Genomic DNA, 27084 nt, shown 5'->3' with positions numbered 1-27084 from the left:
TTTTACAATCTCTTTTGTCCCCTTTCCCTTTATATAAAGGGATTATACATGCTCTCCGCCAATCCCTAGGTACCTTCCCCTCTTTCATACGTTTATTAAACAAAAGTACCAACCACTACAACACTATATCTCCCCCTGCTTTAACATTTCTGTCATGATCCCATCAGTTCCAGCTGCTTTACCCCCTTTCATTCTACGTAATGCCTCACGTACCTCCACCACACTTACATTCTGCTCTTCTTCACTCCTAAAAGATAGTATACCTCCCTGGCCAGTGCATGAAATTACCGCCTCCCTTTCTTCCTCAACATTTAAAAGTTCCTCAAAATATTCTCGCCATCTACCTAATACCTCCCTCTCCCAATCTACTAACTCCCCTACTCTGTTTTTAACTGACAAATCCATACTTTTCCTAGGCTTTCTTAACTTGTTTAACTCACTCCAAAATTTTTTCTTATTTTCTAATACTGCATTTTTAAAACTATTCCAACACTCTTCAACCCCCCCACTACTCATCTTTGCACTAGCCCACCTTTCTGCCAATATTCGCTTATATCTAACCCGAACTTCCTCCTCCCTTAGTTTATACACTTTCACCTCCCTCTTACTTGTTGTTGCCACCTTCCTCTTTTCCCATCTACCTCTTACTCTAACTGTAGCTACAACTAAATTAATGATCCAATATATCAGTTGCCCCTCTATAAACATGTACATCCTGGAGCGTACCCATCAACCTTTTATCCACTAATACATAATCTAACAAACTACTTTCATTACGTGCTACATCATACCTTGTATATTTATTTATCCTCTTTTTCATAAAATATGTATTACTTATTACCAAATTTCTTTCTACACATAGCTCAATTAAAGGCTCCCCATTTACATTTACCCCTGGCACCCCAAATTTAACTACTACTCCCTCCATAACATTTTTACCCACTTTAGCATTGAAATCCCCAACCACCATTACTCTCACACTTGATTCAAAACTCCCCACGCATTCACTCAACATTTCCCAAAATCTCTCTCTCTCCTCTACACTTCTCTCTTCTCCAGGTGCATACACGCTTACTATAACAAACTTTTCACATCCAATCTTTATTTTACTCCACATAATCCTTGAATTAATACATTTGTAGTCCCTCTTTTCCTGCCATAGCTTATCCTTCAACATTATTGCTACTCCTTCTTTAGCTCTAACTCTATTTGAAACCCCTGACGTAATCCCATTTATTCCTCTCCATTGAAACTCTCCCACCCCCTTCAGCTTTGTTTCACTTAAAGCCAGGACATCTAGTTTCTTCTCATTCATAACATCCACAATCATCTCTTTCTTATCATTTGCACATCCACGCACATTCAGACTTCCCACTTTGACAATTTTCTTCTTCTTCTTATTCTTTTTAGTAATCTTTACAAGAAAAGGGGTTACTAGCCCATTGTTCCCGGCATTTTAGTTGACTTTTACAACACGCATGGCTTACCTGGAGTTTACCTGGAGAGAGTTTCGGGGGTCAACGCCCCCGCGGCCCGGTCTGTGACCAGGCCTCCTACGGAGGAAAGATTCTTATTCCACTTCCCCATGGACATAAAAGGAAAAGTAATAAGACCAAGAACTATTAAGATAAAATCTAAGAAAACTCAGATGAGTGTGTATAAATAAACGTGTACATGTATGTGTAGTGTGACCTAAGTGTAAGTATAAGTAGCAAGACATGCCTGTAATCTTGCATATTTATGAGACAGACAAAAGACACCAGCAATCCTACCATCATGTAAAACAATTACAGGCTTTCGTTTTACACTCACTTGGCAGGACGGTAGTACCTCCCTGGGTGGTTGCTGTCTACCAACCTACTACACATGCATGTACAAGCGTATGTATACATACCCCTCTGGGTTTTCTTCTATTTTCTTTCTAGTTCTTGTTCTTGTTTATTTCCTCTTATCTCCATGGGAAAGTGGAACAGAATTCTTCCTCCGTAAGCCATGCGTGTTGTAAGAGGCAACTAAAATGCCGGGAGCAAGGGGCTAGTAACCCCTTCTCCTGTATATATTACTAAATTTGAAAGGAGAAACTTTCGTTTTTCCTTTTGGGCCACCCCGCCTCGGTGGGATACTGCCAGTGTGTTGAAAGAAAGAAGAAGATGCCACAGATATAAATTAAGAAAAAATGGAGCTGAAGGGCTACTGGGAAATTTTCCATTATCAAAAGTGGTAGAAAAATTAAATAAATTAAGATGAAGCATGACTCATGAAATCATAATGACACGATTGCAAACAAACCATACCATGGGCGGGGTTAGAACCCGTGATCAGAGAGTCATAAACCTCCAGACCGATGTGTTAGCCACTGGGCCACCTAGCCACAATAAGATTCATCCAACTAGGTATATTTATACACCATATGAAGGTTAGCATAGGCACCACTGTGACCACAAATTCAAGTTTTTACAGACAAATCTCCAGCTTGCGTGGCCGTGACGAACTCTAACTCAAGTCCCCTCAAAGCTGTCAACATGACTCATGAAATCATAATGACACGATTACAAACAAACCATACCACGGGCGGGGTTAGAACCCGCAATTCGAGAGTCGTAAAACTCCAGACCTATGCATTAGCCACTGGGCCAGCTATCCACAATAAGATTCATCCAACTAGATAACCTTCCTATTACATATAAATATACCTAGTTGGATGAATCTTATTGTGGCTAGCTGGCCCAGTGGCTAACACATCGGTCTAGAATTTTATAACTCTGATCGCAGGTTCTAACCCCGCCCGTATGTTTTTTTTTTTTTTTTAAGATGAAGTACCAAGTGCTACAACTGGAAATTTAAGAGAGTTACATAATGAAAATGACACGTCACAAGCAAAACTCTGCTCCCGTAGCAAAAAACAGATAATTACCATTCTGACCAGCAGTTTGTGTGTCCATCTGATGGTGGCTTAGCTGACTGAGGAGAGTCTCTGGAGTTTCACGAGGAAGACTTCTTCGTGCAGCTCTCTGTCTCAAGACCAAAGACTGCCTTGAGTGCTCACCACAGTACCTGCTGAACGTAAAATATTACATTTGAACCTTCATGAAAAAAAAAGCATACTAGACATTTAGTGAGGATGGAAGGTGGAGTAGGGGTTGCCCTAGGAAAGGTTGGAGGGAGTAAAAGAGACTTTGTATGCGAGTGGCTAGGACATCCAGCAGGTGTGTGTGAGCAAATTAGATAGGAGTGGATGCAAGTGGTTTTCTTGATGGTGTGCTATTGAATGTGAGCAAAGTAACATTTATTAAGTGATTCAGGGAACCTGGTTAGCCAGATTTGAGTCCTGGAGGTGGAAAGTACAGTGTTTGCACTCTTCATGCAGGAAGGAGTGGGAATATTTGTAGTCTGGAAAGGACATCAGACCTGTAGTATCAGCATGCCTCCAGCAAGATTGAGATAGTGTGAGTGATGGTGAGTGTTTCTTCTTTTCAGGTTACACTGCTTCAATGGGAGATGGCCAGTGTTAAAAAAAAGAATTCAAGAGACAACAATCCAAAGTACAGGTGGGCCTTGCCTTACAGTGCTTCGCTTTATGGCATTTCACTAATGCAGCGATTTTCAATTATACCCATCTTTCATATATTCAGACTTCCTACAATAAATATATGATAGTGTGAACATGTTAACAGGCTTTTATATGCATCTGAAAGTGAAAAAAAGGCTGTTCCACTTTACAGTGATTTTTGCTTCAAAACAGCAGTCCAGAACCTAACCTGCTGCGTACATGAGGCCCTCCTGTACTAACAATGACTACAGACAAACAGTAGTGATTCACAGAACAGACAGATTCGAACTCATGACAAGCCATTGCTAAAATTAACAGGCCAGTGCTTTAGCTACTACATCTTGCCAGCCTAATAATATTCATCCACCTAGTACATTTCAATACATTAGGAAGGTTAGCATGGGTCCTACTATAATATATGCATGTTTTCACAGACTAATATTAATCACACCAACATGGCTGTGGTAAGAAGTACACGTATCTTCAAAATCATATCAATGACTCAGGAAATCATAAAAACATAATTGTAAACAATACACTTCAGTAAAAGCCTGTATGTGTGGGAACAGGAACACCCATGCTAACCTTCTTAGTGAGTGAATGAGGGGGAAATGTTTTCATCTTTGGATCATCCTGCCTTAGTGAGAGCCATCAAGGTAAAAATGCATATACATATACTGTATATGTAGCTATATAAATAACACTAAAAATATATAACAAAGTTAGAACTTGCAGCAATGTGTTTAAGGTGAACAAATCTAGATTTAGAAAAGATACCTGGAGGGTATCCTGAAGGGCATTCCAGGGATCAATGCTCCCAAGGCCCGGTCCATGACCAGGATATAGGTAATCCTTGGTTTAGCGACAGTGGAGCAAACTTGGTCTGAGTAGCATCACTGAAGCAAGAACTTTGGGTAGGTTTAAAAAACAGAACATAAGACCGGAGCAGGCATGTAGGCCTGCCACTTCCATACCTTGTTTCCTGGTAGGGAAGCTGGTGGTGGTACTTATGCTAGTTAGGCATACTAATACATCAGACACATGGTCATCACTTGAGCAGATAACCATAAGATAAGATTTTGTTCAGATTTTTAACCCCAGAGGGTTAGCCACTCAGGATAACCCAAGAAAGGCAGTGTGTCATTGAGGGCCTGTCTGTCTTATTTCCATTGGGGTCCTCAATCTTGTCCCCCAGGAAACCATACCCCGGGTGGGATTGAACCCGGGTTCAATCCCGGCCGGGGTATGGTTTGTTTGCAATCGTGTCATTATGATTTCGTGAGTCTTGTCCCCCAGGATACAACCCACACCAGTCAACTAACACCCAGGTACCTAATTGCTAGGTGAACAGGACAACAGGTCTAAGGAAATGGGTCGAAATGTTTCCACCCCACCAGGAACTGAACCCAGGCCCTCAGTGTGTGCAGCAAGAGCTTTGCCAGCCAGGCCACAGGGCCCCTAAGCCAGGCCACAGGGCCACTTTGTTTACCCTCCTGGTCTTAGATTTTTTTTTCAAAGGAATGAAGAAACTGTAGAAGACTCAAAGAGTTGTGCTGACGTAAAAAAATTGGCAAGTGGCAGATTTGAAGGTATGAAAAATTGTGCATATAGTACTAATATGTTGGCCACAATCATTAGTTGTGCACTAGTACATTGAACACAATTTAAGGATTAAACTCACCCTTCTTTCCTATCACAAGTTGGTGCTGGGCGCAGGCATCGTTTACCTGTGCTTGTATATATGTAATTACATTGGCGAAATGGAGCTCCCTTGTCCTCAAGAATGTGCCGGCTACAGTATTCAAATCCATCCACTCTCGTCTGTAGGATAAAAGTAAGAGATAAATATCATAAATTAATGCAATATTAGAATATAATTACTCTATGTACTCAATCAGACCATGTAGAGGTATATGTATAAGTGTTTGCATGCATGTATATTAATTTACTGGTGAATGATAGCTTTATGCACTGTATGCACCTATAAATTTCCAAATTCATGAACTTCAACATTACAATGATTCAATTGACTGGTCTCATGTGAATAGTTTTGATTTGTACTTTTTTGTGCTCAATGTGTTGGCTTGGTACACAATCTCTAAATTGAAAGCATACCCTAAGTTTGTTTAAAATGTGTTCACTCTATGAATTTCAGTATTAGTAAGGTTAGAGCAACATTTCAATAGAAATGGCACCTGAAACACAAAATGAATCCAAATTTGAAAGAAAATTTACTAAATAAAATTTAGTGGTAGTGTATAAATTGCAATTGCAAATTCTGCATTTTCAAGGGATCTAGGAACATAACTCTTGCAATTTGAAAGCAACTGTACTTTAGAGCACATACCATTGTGCAATTGTAGGTGGAATAAGCACAGGCTGCCTCATGGGCTGACCTGGTGAGAGTCCTCACCGTCTTGATTACACGTCCACTGCGAACTGACATCTTTACTGTAATTTCCAACTTGCAGGGTTTTACCAGTTTTCACTCTGAAATATAGCATGTAATTCAGACACTAAATTTTCTAATATTTTATTAAAACATCAAAATACAATCCATAGAAAATATTATACTGTATTTCACGGCTTATTAGACGCACTTTTTTTTCTAAATAATGTCTCGAAAAACCACCCTGCGTCCTATAAACTGGAGCTATAAGTTTGGAGTGAAGGGGTGGGCTGTAACTCTCCCAGTTACATCTGATGTTTAGCCACTGAAACTAAAACAAGTCCAGCATTTCAAAATTACAGTAAATTAATAATGTTTTGAGAATCTACATTCACGAGGGTTAGGGGATCAAGAATCTCGCGAATCTTGAAAATTTGTGAATGTTTGGTGCGCAAACATGATGTAGGGAAATATAATATTACTGTACTGTAGCGTTCACAAATGTTTTGATGTGCAAATATTTTGTAAGGAAATATAATAATAGCATTTACTTAGCCTAACAATACTGCTTCCTTAACCTATTGAACCATGAACAATCATAAAACACATGAAAACATCGCAAAATATTGTATATACATGTTATGTTTAATAACAAATAATGAACAAACAAAACACTCACCACTCGTAAGGTTAGGCAGATGAACTCTGACGACGATGATGACAATGATGATGATGGTGATGATAGCCATTCAGTTACTGATGACAGATGAATGGAGGTGATTATATGGAGTGTAACTGGAGCGGCTGGGCATATTCGCAAATGTTCGAAGCTTGCAAAAGTGGAGGGCTAGCTGTATTTATGAAATATGAATAGTGTACTGGGATACTGACAGAAAACGAAATTCCTCCTTAAGTAACACCTTCCTTTATTTCTTAAACTACCAAAGTCATAAAGCAGTGTCATTTATGGTAGGCACTTTAAAATAATGCTACCATATACTACGTTATCATTAGCACATGCTGGGTATTTTCACTTCATTACTAGGTACCGGTAATCATATTTACCGTATGTTATGGTACAACAGCTGAAGCAGCCATTTTTGTTTATAACGATAGTCACTGACAAAGACACATCAATACACACTCTGGAACCCTCACTATATAGAGTTATGCACACAGCAGCAACTCAGCCACCAACGACTGTTTCACCAGTTCAAACTGAGAGATCATCAGGGTGTTCAGAAGAGCATTAGGCTTATATGTTTTGACCTACCCAAAAATCAAATGTAACCTTATTTTTGCATGTAAAATTACCATACGTTACAGTGGAGTAAATATTACAATACTTGGTATTAGGCACTCTTAACTCTTTTTCTGATAATTACCTCCTAAACTGGGATGCGTCTAATGCATTGGAGCGTCTTATAAGCCGCGAAATATGGTACATGTTCACATACATGACTACACTAGACATTTATGATTTCAAAGACACCATAGAATCTTCTAAAGCGATGGTACAAAAATAACTCGCACATAGGAGAATAAAACTTATGACATTTCAGTCTGATTTTGACCATTAACTAGTCACAGAATGATGAGATGCCAAATTATAAACTTCATTGAACAACATGATCTGCATAACTAAAACCAGCAATTTTAGAGCTGGAAGATTATGCCTGTCACAACTGAATGACCGAGGTGTTTCAAGAAAACCAAAATGCAGATGTGATATACAGAGTCTGCAATTGCATTTGACAAATATGATCATGGGGTGATTGCACACAAAATGAGGGGGCCACAGGCATAACAAGGATGGCAGACATTTGGATTTTCAGATTTCTAACACAGAATGCAAATAGCAGCAGCAGCAGTAGTAGTAAACAGCATAATTCAGGGACCTAGCAAAATAGGACTTCTCTGTACTTAGTCCACTGTAATAGTGCCATTATGAATTACTAGAAATACAGCAACACAAAATAGTTGGTAACTATAGGCTAGGGTGATCAGTAAAGTCGACGCACGGAGATACCCGGAGAGAGTTTTGAGGGGTCAACACCCCCGTGGCCCAGTCTGTAACCAGTGGCAAATCACTAATAAGATATTTGTGGATAACTGTAGATGAAGATTGAAGGATGGGTTGGATGTAGGGGGGTTGTGGCGGGCGAAAATGTGAAGGTAAGGGAGTCGGTCAACATCCATCACGGGTTTCATCTTTTTAATATAATGTAATGTGGATGCAAGCGTTTCTATACACAAGGAAGTAGCAGATGGTATGGCATAAGTGGCAGTAGTAGTAGATGGAGTAGAGTGAAGAGACATTCTCAACTAGCAAAATGGAGACAAGAGGACAGTGGAATCTAAAGATGAAGGAATCTGGCTGGGGACAAGGATGAGGCAGTGTTAGTGACAGTATGTGGAGGTGGATGGATTACCACTAATGTCACAGAGGTAGGAGGTAAGGAGCAAGACACAGAGGTAAAGAAAGTTAAGCACAGCAGAACCATAGTTGGGAGGGAGTTTTGGTGACTTGAGGAGTTTGGGGCTTTCAAGGTTTTGGAGGAAGAGTCAAAAGCTCGTAACAAGAAGCCTGTGTGGAGGAAGAAACATGGAAAAATAGAGGACGAAATAGGAAGAATTGGAAAAGGTGAAGAGGCAGGAATATCAAGAGGCGAGGACTTCATATGGGTTGGATACAGGTGACAGTGGGAGAGGGTACAACAGCGAATTTCGTGTTCTCTTTAGAAAACTGGGCAACAACGGAAATATGCAGAATGAGCTTCTTCACAGCTATGGCAAGTGAAGGTGTGGCTGCTATATAAACTGAGGCTGGAAGCTCTCAGCAGTTAAAAGGCAACTCGGCAGTGTTGTATGGATAACAACTCTGACCAGGCAGGGGTGGATATCAGTCTCCACTGTGGTGGTTGGGAGATTCCAGAGCTCAGGTGCTCATGAATGTCTGGGCCACATTGCATAAAATCTTGGACTATAGTGTGAGACGAGGGCAGTACCACAGGTGGAAGTGAGGAATTAATGTCTGAGTATTGTGATGGAGTGCTATCAATTGAGATGATATGAGGAAAAGTGTTGGCTTGTTCAGGATCCTTTACAATGACAATACAAATCCCACTTTTGAAGACATGAAAAGTCACATTTTTGCCAACACATTACTTGAGAGTTTTGCTAATGCCATGGTCAGTAAAGTAATCAGTAAGAGTTGTTGGCTGAATTATTATTTATTATTATAATCAAGGGGGAAGCGCTAAACCCGGAGGATTATACAGCGCCTGGGGGGGGATGTGGAAGGTATTCAGGCTCAATTCGGGGAACTGGAGCACAGATCCAATTCCCTAAATCAAGAGCCCCTCACCAACATCAAGGAACCTTCCTTGAGGGGATTGTTGGCTGAAGAGTAAAGAATTTTGTCCAAGACTGTCTTTGAAATATATGTGAGAGAGAGAGACGAGATTTCATTCAGATTTTTAACTCCGGAGGGTTAGTCACCCAAGATAACCCAAGAAAGGTAGTGCATCATTGATGGACTGTCTTATTTCCACTGGGGTCCTCAATCTTGTCCCCCAGGATGTGCCCCACACCAGTCGACTAACACGGCAGGACCTACTTGCTTGCTAGGTGAACAGGACAACAGGTGTAAGAGAACATGCCCAATTTTTTCACCTTTGCCAGGAACTGAACTATGGACACTCAGCATGTGAAGCGAGAGCTTTGCCTACCAGGCCACGAGCTTGTTTCCTGTGACGCTCGTTTCTTGAATAATGGTTCCAAGCCATTTTGTCCTATGACAAGTGAACAACTCAAAAGTTAATGCTGATTCGCAGAAGCTTGGAGCATGTGTGTGTGGGAAACAAGCAGGTTGCAACACTAGGGTTGGAAACAGTAAATGTATAAAAGGCATTCAGCATGAAGTTATAAATAAAGACAATAAATCAGGTCAGTAAACAAAGGGGGACAGCAGAGGGCAGCAAGGGACTAGCTCCCTTAAGGTTTACTATACTAATAGCAGGAGTGTAAGAAATAAGATAGATGAGCTAAGATTAATTGCAAGTGCAGGAAACAGATATTATTGCTATAACAGAGACCTGGCTCAATCTGAAAGATAGAGAGATGCCCTCTGAATGTCACATACAAGGCTATAAATTATTCCACACTGACAGGGTCAACAGGAAGGGTGGTGGAATAGCGATGTATGTCCGAGACAATTTAAATTGTTGTGTTAGACAAGATATAAAATTAGAAGCGTCAGCCACTGAATCTGTTTGGTTACAGCTTCTCGAGGGCCGAGAAAAACTAATTTTGGGTGTGATTTACAGGGCCCCAAATCTTGATAGGGAGTGCAGTAAACTTCTGTGGGACGAAATTCGTAAGGCATCTACATACGAAAATGTTGTGCTAATGGGAGATTTCAACTATAGACAGATTGACTGGAGCAATTTGACAGGAAATTTAGTCAGGTGACTTTCTTGATACGATCCAGGATTGTTTTTTAAAACAGTTTGTGACAGAGCCAACCAGGGGAAATAACCTCCTTGACTTGGTTCTTGCCAGTAGGGAAACACTAATTAATAATCTTGAGGTTAATGATGAGCTTGGGGAAAGTGATCACAAATCACTCAGTTTTAATATATCATGGAATTCCCCTAATAATGGCAATCAAGTCTCTGTCTCTGACTTTCGCTTGGCTGATTTCATAAGGACTGAAAAATTACTTAGGTGGGCTGAACTGGAATGACCTGACTAAGGGCCAGGTCGGTGGTGATGGTTGCCGATATGACGCTTTCCAGGGCATAGTTCTAGCTGCTCAGTCAAATTATGTTTCAAATAGGGAAATCAGATCAAACAAACATGATCCTAAATGGATGAACAATAGATTAAAATATCTGATTGGTCAAAAGAGGCATATATAGGCAAATCAAAAGAGGAGAGGGGCAATTAAGAAATCGATATATTCAGTTAGAGAGAGAAATAAAAAAGGGAATTAGAAAAGCAAAAAGAGATTATGAGGTTAAAGTTGCAAGAGAATTGAAGACTAACCCAAAAGGATTCTTTCAGGTATACAGAAGTAAGATCAGGGACAAGATAGGCCCACTCAAAAGTTCCTCGGGTCAGCTCACTGACAGTGATAAGGAAATGTGTAGAATTTTTAACACATACTTCCTCTCAGTTTTTACACAGGAGGATACCAGCGATATTCCAGAAATGATAAATTATGTAGAACAGGACGATAATAAACTGCACGATTAGGGTCACAAGTGACATGGTCCTTAGGCAAATAGATAAATTAAAACCTAACAAATCCCCAGGCCCTGATGAACTGTATGCAAGGGTTCTAAAGGAATGTAAAGAGGAGCTTAGCAAACCTTTGGGTAATCTTTTCAACATATCACTACAAACTGGCATGGTGCCAGATAAGTGGAAAATGGCAAATGTGATACCTATTTTTAAAGCAGGTGACAGGTCCTTAGCTTCGAACTATAGACCAATAAGCCTAACCTCCATAGTGGGAAAATTTATGGAATCAATAATTGCCGAGGCAGTTCGTAGCCACCTTGAAAAGCATAAATTAATCAACGAATCTCAGCATGGTTTTACAAAGGGGCGTTCCTGCCTTACGAATTTATTAACTTTTTTCACTAAGGTATTTGAGGAGGTAGATCATGGTAATGAATATGATATTGTGTATATGGACTTCAGCAAGGCTTTTGACAGGGTCCCACATCAGAGACTATTGAGGAAAATTAAGGCACATGGAATAGGAGGAGAAATTTTTTCCTGGATAGAGGCATGGTTGACAAATAGGCAGCAGAGTGTTTGCATAAATGGGGAGAAATCGGAGTGGGGAAGCATCATGAGCGGTGTTCCACTGGGGTCAGTGTTGGGCCTTCTGCTGTTCACAATCTACATAAACGACATAGATGAGGGCATAAAGAGCGACATCAGCAAGTTTGCCGATGACACCAAAATAGGCCGTCCAATTCATTCTGACGAGGACATTAGAGCACTCCAGGAAGATTTGAATAGACTGATGCAGTGGTCGGAGAAGTGGCAGATGCAGTTTAATATAGACAAATGCAAAGTTCTAAATGTTGGACAGGACAATAACCATGCCCATATAAACTAAATAATGTAGATCTTAATATTATGGATTGCGTAAAAGATTTAGGAGTTCTGGTTAGCAGTAATCTGAAACCAAGACAACAGTGCATAAGTGTTCGCAATAAAGCTAATAGAATCCTTGGCTTCATATTAAGAAGCATAAATAGGAGTCCTCAGGTTGTTCTTCAACTATACATCCTTGGTTAGGCCTCATTTAGATTATGCTGCACAGTTTTGGTCACCGTATTACAGAATGGATATAAATGCTCTGGAAAATGTACAAAGGAGGATGACAAAGTTGATCCCATGTATCAGAAACCTTCCCTATGAGGATAGACTAAGGGCCCTGAATCTGCACTCTCTAGAAAGACGTAGAATTAGGGAGGATATGATTGAGGTGTATAAATGGAAAACAGGAATAAATAAAGGGGATGTAAATAGTGTGCTGAAAATATCTAGCCTAGACAGGACTCGCAGCAATGGGTTCAAGTTGGAAAAATTCAGATTCAGGAAGGATATAGGAAAGTACTGGTTTGGTAATAGAGTTGTGGATGAGTGGAACAAACTCCCAAGCACAGTTATAGAGGCCAGAATGTTGTGTAGCTTTAAAAATAGGTTGGATAAATACGAGTGGATGTGGGTGAGAGAGAGTTGGACCTGATAGCTTGTGCTACCAGGCCGTTTGCCGTGTTCCTCCCTTAAGTCAATGTGACCTGACCTGACTAGGTTGGGTGCATTGGCTTAAGCCGGTAGGAGACTTGGACCTGCCTCGCATGGGCCAGTAGGCCTGCTGCAGTGTTCCTTCGTTATGTTCTTATGCATAAGGGGGATCACCAATAGACTCCTGGCTGTCTTCAGGAAGGCGCTGGACAGGTACCTAAAGTCAGTACCTGACCAGTCGGGCTGTGGCTCGTACATCGGTTTAAATGCAGCCAGCAGTAACAGCCTGGTTGATCAGGCCCTGATCCACCATGAGGCCTGGTCCCTTCGCAGTACTTTTGCCAGGTATGGCCAAAGTACTGCAAAGGTCAGAGGTATCAAAGGGGTCAGTGTGAACAGCAGCACCAGGGTCAGGCAGCAAAGGAGTGTCCAAAAGTGGTACCAGGTTTTGAGGAAAGTCTGGGGACATGCACAGGCCATCACGAGATTGTGCAAGTTAAACAATATCCATATAATGTTAGTACATCAATCACTTTCAGCACCCTATTTCCCCATCCACCATCAACCCTAATATGGGAAGGTTGAATAGTTGGCTAAACAACCTCAGTCTTATCAGAGGCACACGCAAGTACAATCAGTGAGCTAAACGGCAGCCACAGAAGTGATGCCCACTAACAGCTGTTCACTTTTCCCTAGCTGAATGCATTGCTCTACATGATAGTTAAGTGATACTAGATCAGCTGACCTTCCCTTTCACCTCTATCTTACCAAAGAAGCATGATTCATATAGAGCTATATTAACATTGTGTAGGCCCCTGGGCTACAGGTACTGTGAGGTCCCCAGTGATATTTTCAAAAGGAAATAATTAATCACAACAGTTAACAGTTCATCATATATGTATGAAGTAATAACATACTATAATTATAAACTTACAGCAATACTTGTGAACACTTTTCACTTAATCTCTGGAGGCCCTCCAGCTGCAGCCCCTAAAGCCCATGCTTTAATCCAGCCCTGGATGCATACTTGTACACAGCAGACTAATGGTCTGCTCAACTTCCAGGCAAGAGGAAACAAGGAATTTACAGGTTGCAGTGTACAGCAAACACACAGGACAGTGTTCAGTTCAATTAGGCCACTATATGCCATGGTCATCCTGAGGGAACTGAAGTTCACTTAGTACTGTATAGCCAAGACAACCAAAGCCATAATCCCCTAACCGTACAGTGGCCCTGCCATCAGGGAGCAAAGAGAAAAATCCAATTCCTTGGAGCAAAAGCCCCTCAATGGCATCAAGAACCTCCCTTGTCAGATCAGTATGAGCAGCAGGTGTTGAGGGAGTAGCAGGGATTGAGAGTGAGCAGGCAATGAGTGAGAAGCAGGGGTTGAAAGTGGGCAGTAGGCGAGTGAGCAGGTGTTCAATGAGAAGCAGGGGGTTGAGAGTGAGCAGCAGCATGTGCTGAGTGAGAGCAGCAGAATGAGTTGAGTGAGATAAGAAGCATGTGAGCGAGCATGGTTATCATCAAGTGGGAAGCATTAAGCCCATAGGATTATACAGAGTCTGTAGGGGGAATGTGGAAGGTATTCTGGAGCAAAAATCCAATTCCCTGGATCAAGAGCCCCTCACCATCGTCAAGGAACCTTCCTTGAGGGGTGAGTGAGCATGACATATGGAGTGTGAGCAGCAGCAGAAGGTGTTGAGTGAGAGCAGCAGCAGAAGGTGTTGAGTGAGAGCAGCAGCAGCAGGTGTTGAGTGAGAGCAGCTGCAGCAGGTGTTGAGTGAGAGCAGGTGTTGAGTGAGAGCAGCAGCAGCAGGTGTTGAGTGAGAGCAGCTGCAGCAGGTGTTGAGTGAGCAGCTGCAGCAGGTGTTGAGTGAGAGCAGCAGCTGTTGAGTGAGAGCAGCAGCAGCAGGTGTTGAGTGAGAGCAGCAGCAGCAGGTGTTGAGTGAGAGCAGCAGCAGCAGGTGTTGAGTGAGAGCAGCAGCAGCAGGTGTTGAGTGAGAGCAGCAGCAGAAGGTGTTGAGTGAGAGCAGCAGCAGGTGTTGAGGGAGAGCAGCAGCAGCAGGTGTTGAGTGAGAGCAGCAGCAGCAGGTGTTGAGTGAGAGCAGCAGCAGCAGGTGTTGAGTGAGAACAGCAGCAGCAACAGGCGTTGAGTGAGCAGCAGCAACAGGTGTGAGTGAGAGCAGCAGCAGCAGGTGTTGAGTGAGCAGCAGCAGCAGCGGGTAAGAGCAGCAGCAGCGGGTGAGTAAGAGCAGCAGCAGCGGGTGTTGAGTGAGAGCAGCAGCAGCGGGTGTTGAGTGAGAGCAGCAGCAGCGGGTGTTGAGTGAGAGCAGCAGCAGCGGGTGTTGAGTGAGAGCAGCAGCAGCGGGTGTTGAGTGAGAGCAGCAGCAGCGGGTGTTGAGTGAGAGCAGCAGCAGCGGGTGTTGAGTAAGAGCAGCAGCAGCGGGTGTTGAGTGAGAGCAGCAGCAGCGGGTGTTGAGTGAGAGCAGCAGCAGCGGGTGAGTAAGAGCAGCAGCAGCGGGTGTTGAGTGAGAGCAGCAGCAGCGGGTGTTGAGTGAGAGCAGCAGCAGCGGGTGTTGAGTGAGAGCAGCAACAGCGGGTGAGTAAGAGCAGCAGCAGCGGGTGTTGAGTGAGAGCAGCAGCAGCGGGTGAGTAAGAGTAGCAGCAGCGGGTGTTGAGTAAGAGCAGCAGCAGCGGGTGAGTAAGAGTAGCAGCAGCGGGTGTTGAGTGAGAGCAGCAGCAGCGGGTGTTGAGTGAGAGCAGCAACAGGGGTTGAGTGACAGCAGCAACAGGTGTTGAGTGACAGCAGCAACAGGTGTTGAGTGACAGCAGCAGGTGTTGAGTGACAGCATTAACAATTAAGCGTGAGCCGCCAAACACAGTAAAAATAACCATCTACTTCAAAGTCCTTTATGCCTCTAGCAAATTAAATGCATAACGCAATACGTTAAAAAAAATTATTTGGCTTACGAGAACACCTCTGACCAATGTTATGTTAATTTATTTTTTGTTCAAGTTATTTCCACCACCGAGTTAATAAGAAGCGTCGGCGGCGAAGAGCATCCATCACAGTTTGATCCAAATTTCGCTAATTTAACCACTGTTTTAACACGTATGTCGCCCTGGGTTGTTAATACTTTATATTTTTATGATATCATCACTTGCCATGAGATTTAACAAGCAAAAAGAATTAGGAGAACGTGAGAAAGACACGTACACCCTAACACACACACAGTTCAGTGTAAACTGTCGCAATTCTTTCCAGGAAGATGAGTGTCTCGCTCTCTGGGCTACTCACTAACTTCTCTTAAAATACATAAAACAATCCACATTCACAAATATTTAGCGGTATATTGAGCTGTAAAGATAGTTAGAGAACGTAAAGTCTGTATTTGAAAACCAATATGCGGTTATTGTTGGTAAAAACGCTTATTATAACTTTTCCTGAAAATGAGTATGGGAAAAGCTTATAATAATTGTTCTTCTTGATGGTATTGTAAAATATAATACACTTGACAACAAACCATTCTCTTCCTTTACCGCTTTCTTTCTAGCGCCCAGTTTGCGACTTACAATACTACGGATTTTTCGCTTTAAATTCTAAGTAGTTCCGCGGCATGAAATATTTGATATAATGTAATATGAGTAAAATTTTGTGTGAGAAGTTATTGGAATTGTGAAGTTTCCGGCGTGACGTCACAGCAGTCCGGTGTTGTGCTCATGGCGGCGGAGGAGCGATGGTATTTTACCAAGGAAGAATTAAACAATTCACCCAGCAGGAGATGTGGAATCGACGCAGAAAAAGAATTATCGTATCGACAGCAAGGTGCAAATTTGATTCAAGATATGGGCCAGCGGTTACAAGTGTATCCTTTTGTGATAAAGTTGTGTGGTGCATCTCGGCCTTGGCTAACACACGTCGTCATGTTAAGTACAATATTGATTTAATCCACGATTTTATGTGTGTATATAACATACAGTGAGAACGGCTAGGGTCCGTAGATAAGGTTGGGCACCATGAAAGGTTATTTTGGTGCGCGCGATGGCTTAAAAATGTGTATTTTATGCATCTCGACGTTGTCATGGCCGTGGCAGCCATGTTTGCTCACATGACCTCTTAAATATGAACTATTTAGCGTACAACGTAACCATAAGTGCCTATGGACTGTATGTAGCACTATGTCTTGCAGGTTATATGGCGTGACTTCTAGGTTTGGGTTTACTCGGTGCTTAAAGGCGTAATTAGTCTGTAATTTGATGGAACATGCATGGCATTCGACCTATGAATATAAAAACAAAACAAACAAACAAATAACTTTTATTTTAAAAATGTACGGAATTGTCACAAAATTAGACGATATTTCATTAATTCTTAGAAAAGCCCTGGTTATACAGAGCATCTCGAGTAGACTAACTCTAAAACTTAAAAATACTTCACATTAAGACACGTGCAGCACCTGGTTGTCTTTATTATGAGGATTTTTTTTTTTTGTCATCCTGCGGCTCTTTCACTTCAATACAGAGCTTATGAACTGGGTAGCGTGGATGATAGGTAATCTGTCCCTCAACCTTGATAGATGTTTCCTGTTTCATAACCTGAATCAGTCTGAAGTAGAGGCAGGAGAATGGATGGTTATATACTGGAGCCAGAAGTGTGGTGCAACAGTTAAAGCATCGTTACATGTGAGTTGGGTTTACTAGTGGAAGTTGGTCATGCCCAAGAGTTAGGGCAAAGGTTATCAAGAAGAATGTGGAAGATATTCTTTATCAAAATTTCATGGTGTTGTGTCAGACAAACATTATAATACTTGTACATACTGACTAGTGGATGAATAAGACATGTGCAGTGCCTGGGTATCTTTATTATGAAGACATTTTTACCATCCAGTGGCTCTTTCAATTCATTGCAAAGATTATGAACTGGAGGATGAGGTAGTCAGTCCCTTAATCTTGATAGGCATTGTCTGTTTCAGCTTGGATCAGTTTGAAACATAAGTATTTGAACACTTAGCTTATATACTGGACCCAGGCTACAGGACTGAAAAAAACCTTCTATGAAGGGCTGAAGGACTTATTATATATCTCATCTTACACTCTCCAGCTCAGTATAAGAACATATGAAAGGAGGAGCACTGCAACAGACCTACTGGCCCATTCTAGGCAGGTTCAATTGTCACCCACCCACACCCACTCATGTACTTGTCTAACATCTCTGTATTGAATTTGAAGTGCCACTGGATGGCAAAACATCTTCATAATAAAGATATCAAGGCATTGTATATATATCTTCATCTACTTGTCAGTGTTTTATATCAGTAATATAACATTTGCATGACACAACAGTGCAATGAATATTGGTACAAAGTATATCTTTCACAACCCTGTTGCTAACTTCAAACAATTCTTGGACATGACCTATATACTTTCACTACAAAATGTCCTGGAGTAACATAACATGCTTTAATTCAAGAGAATTTGAAATTTCTTTGGATGGTTGTATTGACAAGTTAAATTTTTGTTTTCCAGCTGGACCGTATTTGCAGATGCCTCAAGCATAGAATTTGTACATTTTCTCTCTTTCCTTTGGCTTAGTCTGTGAACTCTGAATTTCCAACTGATGTAATTTCTAGATCTGTAGCAGAGCCAGAACCAACATTAACAGCTTCAGCACAAACTCCAGAACTACTGCCAGCTCCACCAGTTCAAATACCAACACAAGTCCCAGAACCATAATCAGGGTCATCAGTATTAGCTCCAGAATCAGAATCACTAGCACTGGCCCCAAAATCAGAATCAGGATCACCAGAACTAGCATCACCAGTGCCAGTACTAGAAACTGCACCAGTACCTAGTTTAGAACCAGTACCAGAACCACCAGTACCTGCACTGGTTTCAGTACCAGGAGCATGATGTGAGAGCTGTCATCATCATCTTTACACTCATGCTCAGTATGGTTACTCATAACTGTTATCTGCTTCAGTTTAGTGGTATTGATCAGATTGATTTTGGTCTTTATGCCAGATTTTTGCAAGGTCAAGCAGACCAGACATGAATGACTTTATGTGATGTAAGAATGCTGGCCAGTGTGCCTGTTAATCTAATCTTTAAGAATTGACTTTTTTTTTTTTTTTTTTTTTCAAATATCTTGTAAATATTTTTTTTTTTTTTTTTTTTTAATTATTTTTGTCTCCATTAGCCAAACCAGTATGTTTCAAATGTGTCAAGTTCTGCATATCTAACATAATGCATGTATATTGCAGATGGCCCACCTGTCCACCACACAGCATGTCATTTTCTGCCCTGTTTTTTCATCGTTCATATAAGGTTAATTGAGGTTGGAGGTTCAATAGGTGTGGTGGATAGGTGGTTGAGTAACAGGTATGTATAGTGGAACAGTATGCAGCAGCAAGTGTATGATGTAGGAACATCCTTCCCATTATTGCTAAACTTATTTTGAGGATTTCTCCATTTGGAAGTGGTGCTAGTAGTGCCATATTTTATTTTTTCACTTTAATGAATGGGATTCACTGATATGACATAGCTATTCAGTTCTATTTACACTTCACACATCATCTGTATACTGCATACTACATGCAGTTTCTTCCTGTGGCAACACTAGAAATTTCACATGTAACAGTTCTGAGCTCACTGTTTCATCTGTGGCACTCAAAATAGTTTTCATTTTCCACTTTTAGGTATATTATCTAAACTCATGACTTGTTTGGTAACCAGTAGGGCTACTGTTCTGGAACACATGGTGCTTGCTTATGATTTTCATGTCTTGACTGAGTCCATTCTTATTCTCGTCTTCTATTTATCTGTCACTACTCTAGTTTGTAGTGATATGTTGAAAAGACTAATAGTTTGCTAACTTCTTCCTTAAATTTATTTAAAATGCTTGAGAACAGTACATCAGGGCCTGGGGATTTATTTGGTTTTAGTCTTTCTATTTGACTGAGAGCCATGTCACAAGTGACCTTTATACTCACTAACCATTGAAGTATATTCATTATGGAAAATAGAAAAGTGATTTCCTACCATCAGTTCTGCTCCTTTAACCTTCCTCAATTTGGTGTGTCTATACTGGCAACCACTTTCCACTTGTAACTGCTGCCAAACTGCTCCTCACTGGTGGTCCCCTTGAGGGAGGTTCCTAGATGCTGGCAAAGGGCTCTTGATCTAGGTAATTAGATCTGTTCTCCAGTTCCCAGAATTAAGCCTGAATACCTTCCAACTCTCCCCTCCTCCACATGTGCCATATAATCTTATGGGTTTAGTGCTCCCCTAGGATTATAATCCTCACTGGTGGTAACCTGATTCCCTTCACTAACTCCAAACACCTCACATTCATTGCTCTACTTCTGCAGGCAAATTTTCAGTTTCTTACTTTCCTCCTTGAGAAGTAAAACCACCACCTTCAGTACCTTGATCTCAGACTCTGAAACACTACAGAAGCAAGCCATGGTGCTCTATACAGTACCTACTAATCCCTCAAAACAGCTTAGGACAGTGAAGGTGCTAGGCCTGTTTATTAAACACTGAAGTTTTTACTTTAAGACTAGATTTTGTATTTTATACTGCTACTGTGTTTCATTTGTTAGAAAAATGAATATCCATTTTAATACTTTTCATGTTACTGTAAATGACCTTATTTTATGGGCTATCACTCCATGGTTGCTTTTGTTGAAATACATACCTTTGTAAAAATCCACGTAGGCCACATCAACATTTTAGTTTTCTTCCTAAGCCTCTTGTGATTTAGTCCTAATTATCTAGTAGTTGTGATAGCATGATCTTCTCATTCTAAATTCATATAAACTTGGGTTGTTTAACTCAAATTTTCACATAAAACCGTGAGTTGGTATCTCAGTGCCCTTTCAAAGCTTTTTGTGATGTGTGATGTTAGTGCTGTTGGTCTGTAATTTTTTGCCACTGCTCTGCTGCCTTCATTGCAGAGAGGCTATGTCCACTTCTTAATCTAAGCTCCTTCAAAGAACACTGAGTACTCTTGCTAATGGTACTTTGCCTTATTTTTTATATATAAATACATACTGTACTCCAGGAATCAGACCTGGGTGCTGTGTGCATGAGCATGTTGTCTTTCTCTTTCTCGAAGTATGCAAAATTTTTTTTGCTAATATCACAAATTATAATATGTAATTTGTGGTGTAGGCATTGTTTTGGAAAATAAGTTTTGTGTTTTTAACTCTTAACCCTTTCAGGGTCCGTCCCGTAGATCTACGGCTTTATGTTCAGGGTCCAAACTGTAGATCTACGCCATGAGCTCAGCTCACTCTGATAAACTGTGAGTGGTACATTTGGGCCTAGATATGAGAGAATACATATATGTGGTATGTGTGCACCACATAAAACAGATCCTGCAGCACACTGTGTATAATGAGAGAAAAAAAATGAAATCATGATTTTTCGATTAAAACAGCAACTTTGCAGTGTTTTTTCGTAAGTTTTTTATAGTTGTATTTGCGATTTCTTGGTCTCATTTGATAGAATGGAAGACATATTACAGAAATAGAGATGATGTTGATTGGTTTTAGCACTGGAAATGGCTTGAAACCGAGCTCAAAGTAGCAGAAATGTTAAATTTTTGCCGATATTCAAGAGTAAACAAACGACCTCACACGTCTAATACACGCCAGCTGGTGGGTCTAATATACATTCACAAATATGGTGATGATATTTATACAATTATTACAATATTGCATAACAGTAAATCTTCTATTTTTTGGTGTGAATAAAAATTCATTATGTGAATAAAAAATCAAAATGGAATTTATTTGTAAAGCCTCAAAACATAACTAATGAACAGAGGAAATGTTAGTTTAGTGCCAGGAATGCCTACATTGTTCATTCTGGACCCTATTTTGAAATTGGAATATTTTGAACTTTGTGTTAAATTGGCCAAATTAACAATTTCCGATCACTTTATTTTGTAGTTGAAACAGTTGACTTGGCAATTTCTTGTGCTCAATCGATAGAATAGAAGTAATACTAGTGAAATAGCTAAGAATTTGGTTGATTGGAATAATGTAATTGGCCTAAAATGGGAGTCAAAGTCGGCAAAATCGCCGATTCGTAAATATCGCTGACACATCAAAATTCGCGAGAGCATAATTTCGTCAATTTTCCACCAAATTTCGTACTTTTTGTTTTATTACCTTCACAAAAAGATTCTCTACGATTTCATAAGAAAAAATAACAAATTTTTTTTTTTGAAAATTCTTGGACACTGGTGCGTGACTCCAGATTTGGGCCTTGGACCCTGAAAGGGTTAATGGTATCACTGAAATTTATCTTATTTTAATGGTATCACTCAAATTTATCTTATTTTCCCAAGGCTTAACCTCATGGTGACAGGAACAAGGTACATATTGTCTAAATTAAGATACATACTATATGGTATTTAAGTAAGAGATAGCACTACATATTTACTTAATTATTTATATTGATTATAATGTGAATAGGTTCCTTAACTATGTCCCAGTAACCAACTAGCAATCAATACCGCCATCGTATATATGCATCGTTTCTACATGTTTCATCCCTTCACGCGTTTTCATCGTAATTCCATTGCACCCGCTGCCCTTTTTCTAGCTGCAAAAGTGGAAGAGCAGCCAAGAAAGTTGGAGCACGTTATTAAAGTCGCCTACCACTGTTTATTTCGTGACCAGCCTGCCTTGGACACTCAGTCAGAGGTTAGTGTAAAAAAAAAAATAACTTGTTTTTGAAATATCATTGTCTCAGCCAAATTAATGTAGATGCATCTATGTACAGTAGCTACTGCATATGATTTGTATCTATTTTACATTATTGATAGGATAATATCTTCAGGGCTATTTGGAACGTGCACAGGAATTGGTTGTGAATGAAAATATCTTGCTTCAAACTCTGGGCTTTGATGTTGCCATAGACCATCCTCATACGCACGTGGTCAAGTGTTGCCAGCTCGTCCGCGGTGAGTACACATAACAAAACTTCAAAGTATTTGCTGAAATGGAAGGACCTCCACCCCTTGTTGTTCCTGCAAAGACTGTAAACTTGTTTTGGAAATATTTCCATATTCCTATCATTCTTTTATTATTGTCCATTGAGTATTGTTTTGATGTGTTACTTGTACAAGTAATTGATGTACTGTATGTTGGAAGTCTGCCATGATGACCTCTTTATTTGTACTGTATGGTTAAATCTCAATGATCAGTAATTATTGTTCCTGTAACTCTCTCATATTTAGCAATACATCACCCCCTCCTCAGGCAAAATGACATCAGCCTGTCACATCTTATTCTTAGTAATAACTCTGTTATTTAGGTCATTTGGCTAATTTGTAGCATTAGTGCAATATTGTAGGAAAAGTACATCCTCCTGGTGACAAAGTAATTGCATAACATCACTCAGAAACCAGATGAATAACCCAGTTAGCTACAGCATTTCTTTAATTACTGTATATGCAGAACCTCGCTAATTTTCTCAGATATACATAATGTGGAATAACTTCAAATTAATAATTGTCATACTGGTCAGTTAACAGTTGATGTACGTAATTATTGTTCCCTAGCTATAATGGCATTTAAGTAATTTTAGATATCCAGTATTCTTACATGATCTTACCAAAAATTATGCTGTTATTATTTCTGAAAAAAAAGTAGGTAAAAGAACACAAGTGCAACTAATGTGACATGTTATTGTGGCAACATTTCACTCTGCAGGAGCTTTGCCAATGGCTTGACAAAGCTCTAGGGGAGCAAAACATTGCCACAATAAAATGTCACATTAGCTGCACTTGTGTCCTTTTACCTTACATATTGTTGGTAATTCTACCAACATTATTACGAAGAAAAGGAGTTGCATTTTTTTTAAAGCACTGAAAATTTTAAAATATTTGGTTTGTTTCATGCACAAACTCATTCAGTTTGCTGTGGAGATTTTGGTCTGCAAAAAAGAGGTTTACTTAAACAAGTTAACTTTAGGCTGTTGACACATCCCCCCAGATTGAAATCCCCTTCCGTGTTAGCATATTTAATAAAAAAAAAGATTAAAAATTATCTTCTAATGTCATGGAAAATCTTCTCATAAGGTAATAACACCAAAAATACAAAATTTAATGTAATATATAATTATGCAGACATGAGGTTGGAGGCCTGGGGACACTACATACCTGATTTTATCCACTTTGAGGCCTATTTTAGGACATTTACAGTGCTCAGACATAATTCTTGCTTATTTCACTAGTATGCCTTCTATACTATCAATTGGTTGCAGCCAGAACTATCCCATTAAGCAATCATAAATTGGTAATTTGGCCAGTTTTACGTTTTTCAACAAATTACAATTTAAAGCAAAATCCAAAACAAATACTATAGGCATTCCAGCCAGTAAAGCAACCTTCCTTTGTTCATTAATCATGTCCACAGATATCTCCTATATAACATTTGCCCTCCATTTGAATCTGTCATCACAAAAAACAAATTGACTTTTTTTTCTCCATATTTCTTGGTTACTAATCCATAACCAAGAATGCTTGATCATGGTTTAGGCCTCAGTAATTGAAGCAGACATGGTAAAAACCCATGAAACAGACCAGAAGGGAAGTAAGGAGGCCCCTTCTCTTCCCTAGGAAAATCACCCGAAATTGACCACTCTCAGACCATGGCCTCAGACTGGGCCATGGGGGCGTTGACCCCCAAAACCCTTTCCAGGTAAACTCCAGCCACTTTGAGATATATTTCAGGTCACTTCCCTTTTGAAACCAGACAAAATTTCTCCATTTCACTAGTCTGTTTATTAGCACCAAGACACAGCCTTAAAACCATGAAAACCACAGAAAATGCTCCAAAGATACCATTTTTTACTCTGAGAGAAGGACAGAGGTTAGCTGCTTCCGTCATGTACTGAGTGGGATAGGACTTTTTTATACCACGTACTCACTACATAGATGCACTCTCTCATGTCTAGTCCAAAATTTGCTGCTCACAGCAAGTATAAGGGCACTATGAATTACATGTACTAGATCTGCGTGAGCAACACTGGACCCCTATCACATAACTGCTTGGCTGATGGTAAAAAGGTTAAAATTTGATCCCAGGCACCATATCATGTGGATTGTAAGAATTCATTTGCATCCATAATCACTCCTGCAATTTTGCTAGCTGGATGTCTTTTGCCCTTCGCTGAAAGTTACATACAATATCCAGTAGTAGACCCATTACTTGTAGGTTATCTCTTTGTCCCTTTCTATATTTCAAGACCAAAGGAACCCTAGCTTCTGTTAATGGGGTTTTGTTTGGCTACATTAGCATCATAGCAACATTTTGCATTTTCTAACATTTTTCTTCATCTCCATATGCAATTGAATGTTTTTTAAATTGTCAAATTTTTCTTTACTCATGCCTTTTACTTCTCTTGCTTCTTGTTAAGCAGAATTTTCTTGTTAAGAAAATCCTGTGAAATTCCACTCATGCATGCAAGTGTGCTTTCCTTACATGTTCGTCAAGCCAGCAAGTAGAATTCTTGTCATTTTTTGTTGTGATTATTGGATTTATCATCATTCTTTCTTTCTCATTTACTTATATATTGAAACAAAATAAACAGTATGCCTAAGGAGGTTTGGACACTTTCATTTGTTTGCTCAATGTTTATTTTTTCAAAAAGCAGCTCCAGCATTAAAAAAAGATTAGAGAGGTTCTACCACAATATTTTTTGGGTGATTGTAGGAAGATACCTTGATCCATTTCTGTTTTGGAACATCAAGTTTCTTGCCAGCTTTGGAAGAAGGTGACATGTCTTTCAGCTAAAGTATAATTAAATTTAGCCATATTAAGAGTTTGTATATTAGTATTATTTTCTGAAGATTGGTCTTTCGTTAGGATATTATTTTATGATGCTTGATCATTTTGCTAGAGTAAAGCAAAAAGAATTGTCACTAATAATGTGTTAATTTTGCTAATACTATAATTGTAATCACCTTGGCTGCTCATAAATACCATTGCTGGAAGTCTAAGGTTGCTTAAGCAGTTTAGTGTTTTATACAGTATACACTGTTTGCAATACAGTCGAAACCCGGAATTCATGTGATTTGATTGTATAAAGTTTTTTTCTGAAGGAAATTTAGCAAAAAGTTGTATTTATTAACGTTTTTTGTGGTGTACAGCTCTTTAATTGAAAACTAACTAGTATATGATTTCACTCAAAATGTGCTCATTTTGGCTGATGAATGTCAATTTTAAGCAAATTAGAGCAATATTTCAAGAAAGATTGCCCCCCCCCCCCTTCCCCCCTCTCCCCCCCTCCCCCCCTCCAAAAAAAAAAAACTTAAATACTGTAATTCAGACATGCAAAATTCAGTGTTGTCTGTGGCTTCAGGATTCACATCGCCTCCAGGAGCCTCATCCCTGTGAATTATGGGGTTCAACTGTATATTATTTTGTAATTTTAAAAAGAGATCATGTCAGCATTTTCTTATCTGCTTAATGCTGTACAGCATATTTTTTTTTTTTTTTTTTTTTTTTTTTTTTTTTTTTTTTTTTTTTTTTTTTTTTTAATTTTTGTCAATGTAACTTAAAGTCCTTACTCTCTCTCTTGGTTTTCAGTTGCTGCATTTGGCAAGTTTTGTGCTTCATGGAATCAGACTTTATTGTTCTAGAGGCATTATATTCACTTAATATTTTTTTTAATTTGAGTAATTAGTTCTTTTGTCTTATTTGTTAAATTATGAAAAGCAAAAATTAGGCAAACACTTGTAAACACATTCATTTAGAGTTTAGTGTAATTGTAAAAACATACTCACTGGGTACCTGAGATCATGGGTAGAATTTTCATTGTTTTATTTAGGTTAGCTTATTAGTGCCAGAAATAGTCATTGTTTGGTGATCAGTCACTTTATTTGAAATGCTGATAGCACAAAAATATAAATTTTCATTGTGACCCTATAAAGGCTTTGGAGCTGTAGTAAAATATATGCTGTATGTATATTGGAATACAGTTCTCATCATTAATGTTCAAGTTCAAATATTAGGAATTAGGCATGTCAAAAAATGAAACTTATAAATGTAGATCAAATAGTACCTACCAAGGTGCTCCTTTTCTTCATTCAAGGGGGTAGGGATGCCTTGCTGCGGGTGAAGGGCTCTTGATCTAAGGAATTGTAGCTAACCTCTCTAGATCAAACCTGATTACCTTCTATTTCCCAGGTGCTGTATGACCCCTACAGGTTTAGCACTTCCTTCACGAATATAATAATGATTAATAATCTGATTGTTAAAACTGTAACTTCATATTATTACCAGTCAAAAGCTACTACAGTGTATTATTGAAGTGAATAACTTGCCCTTCTCAGATGTATTTTATTTGTAAGTGGTTT

The 27084-nt window shown here is 39.6% G+C and overlaps 2 protein-coding genes across 10 annotated transcripts in view; one reads left to right on the top strand and one right to left on the bottom strand.

The window, feature by feature from the left end:
- dgt1 (dim gamma-tubulin 1) overlaps positions 1–15983 on the bottom strand; it is a 35152-nt gene extending 19169 nt beyond the window's left edge. The window contains exons 1-5 of one of the 6 annotated variants that reach the window (XM_070097101.1): positions 15876–15939; positions 6619–6695; positions 5898–6040; positions 5232–5371; positions 2915–3057 (exon numbers count right to left, since the gene is read on the bottom strand). In XM_070097101.1, coding sequence (XP_069953202.1) covers positions 2915–3057; positions 5232–5371; positions 5898–5996 — 382 coding nt within the window. In that variant the 5' untranslated portion in view covers positions 5997–6040; positions 6619–6695; positions 15876–15939. The other 5 variants (XM_070097099.1, XM_070097104.1, XM_070097103.1 and 2 more) reach the window with 5 other exon arrangements.
- Positions 15984–16389: 406 nt separating this feature from the next.
- CycT (Cyclin T) overlaps positions 16390–27084 on the top strand; it is an 81121-nt gene continuing 70426 nt past the window's right edge. Inside the window, exons 1-3 of one of the 4 annotated variants that reach the window (XM_053793995.2) lie at positions 16390–16576; positions 22213–22423; positions 22560–22683. In XM_053793995.2, coding sequence (XP_053649970.1) covers positions 16431–16576; positions 22213–22423; positions 22560–22683 — 481 coding nt within the window. In that variant the 5' untranslated portion in view covers positions 16390–16430. Of the gene's footprint in view, positions 16577–22212; positions 22424–22559; positions 22684–27084 lie in introns of those variants that run through there. The other 3 variants (XM_053793996.2, XM_053793998.2, XM_053793999.1) reach the window with 3 other exon arrangements.

Source organism: Cherax quadricarinatus, chromosome 56, assembly GCF_038502225.1.
Source record: "Cherax quadricarinatus isolate ZL_2023a chromosome 56, ASM3850222v1, whole genome shotgun sequence".
NCBI classification, from domain to species: Eukaryota; Metazoa; Arthropoda; class Malacostraca; order Decapoda; family Parastacidae; genus Cherax; species Cherax quadricarinatus.
The sequence above is the reverse complement of the archived record's forward strand: the minus strand, read 5'-3'. Positions and strand labels throughout refer to the sequence as shown.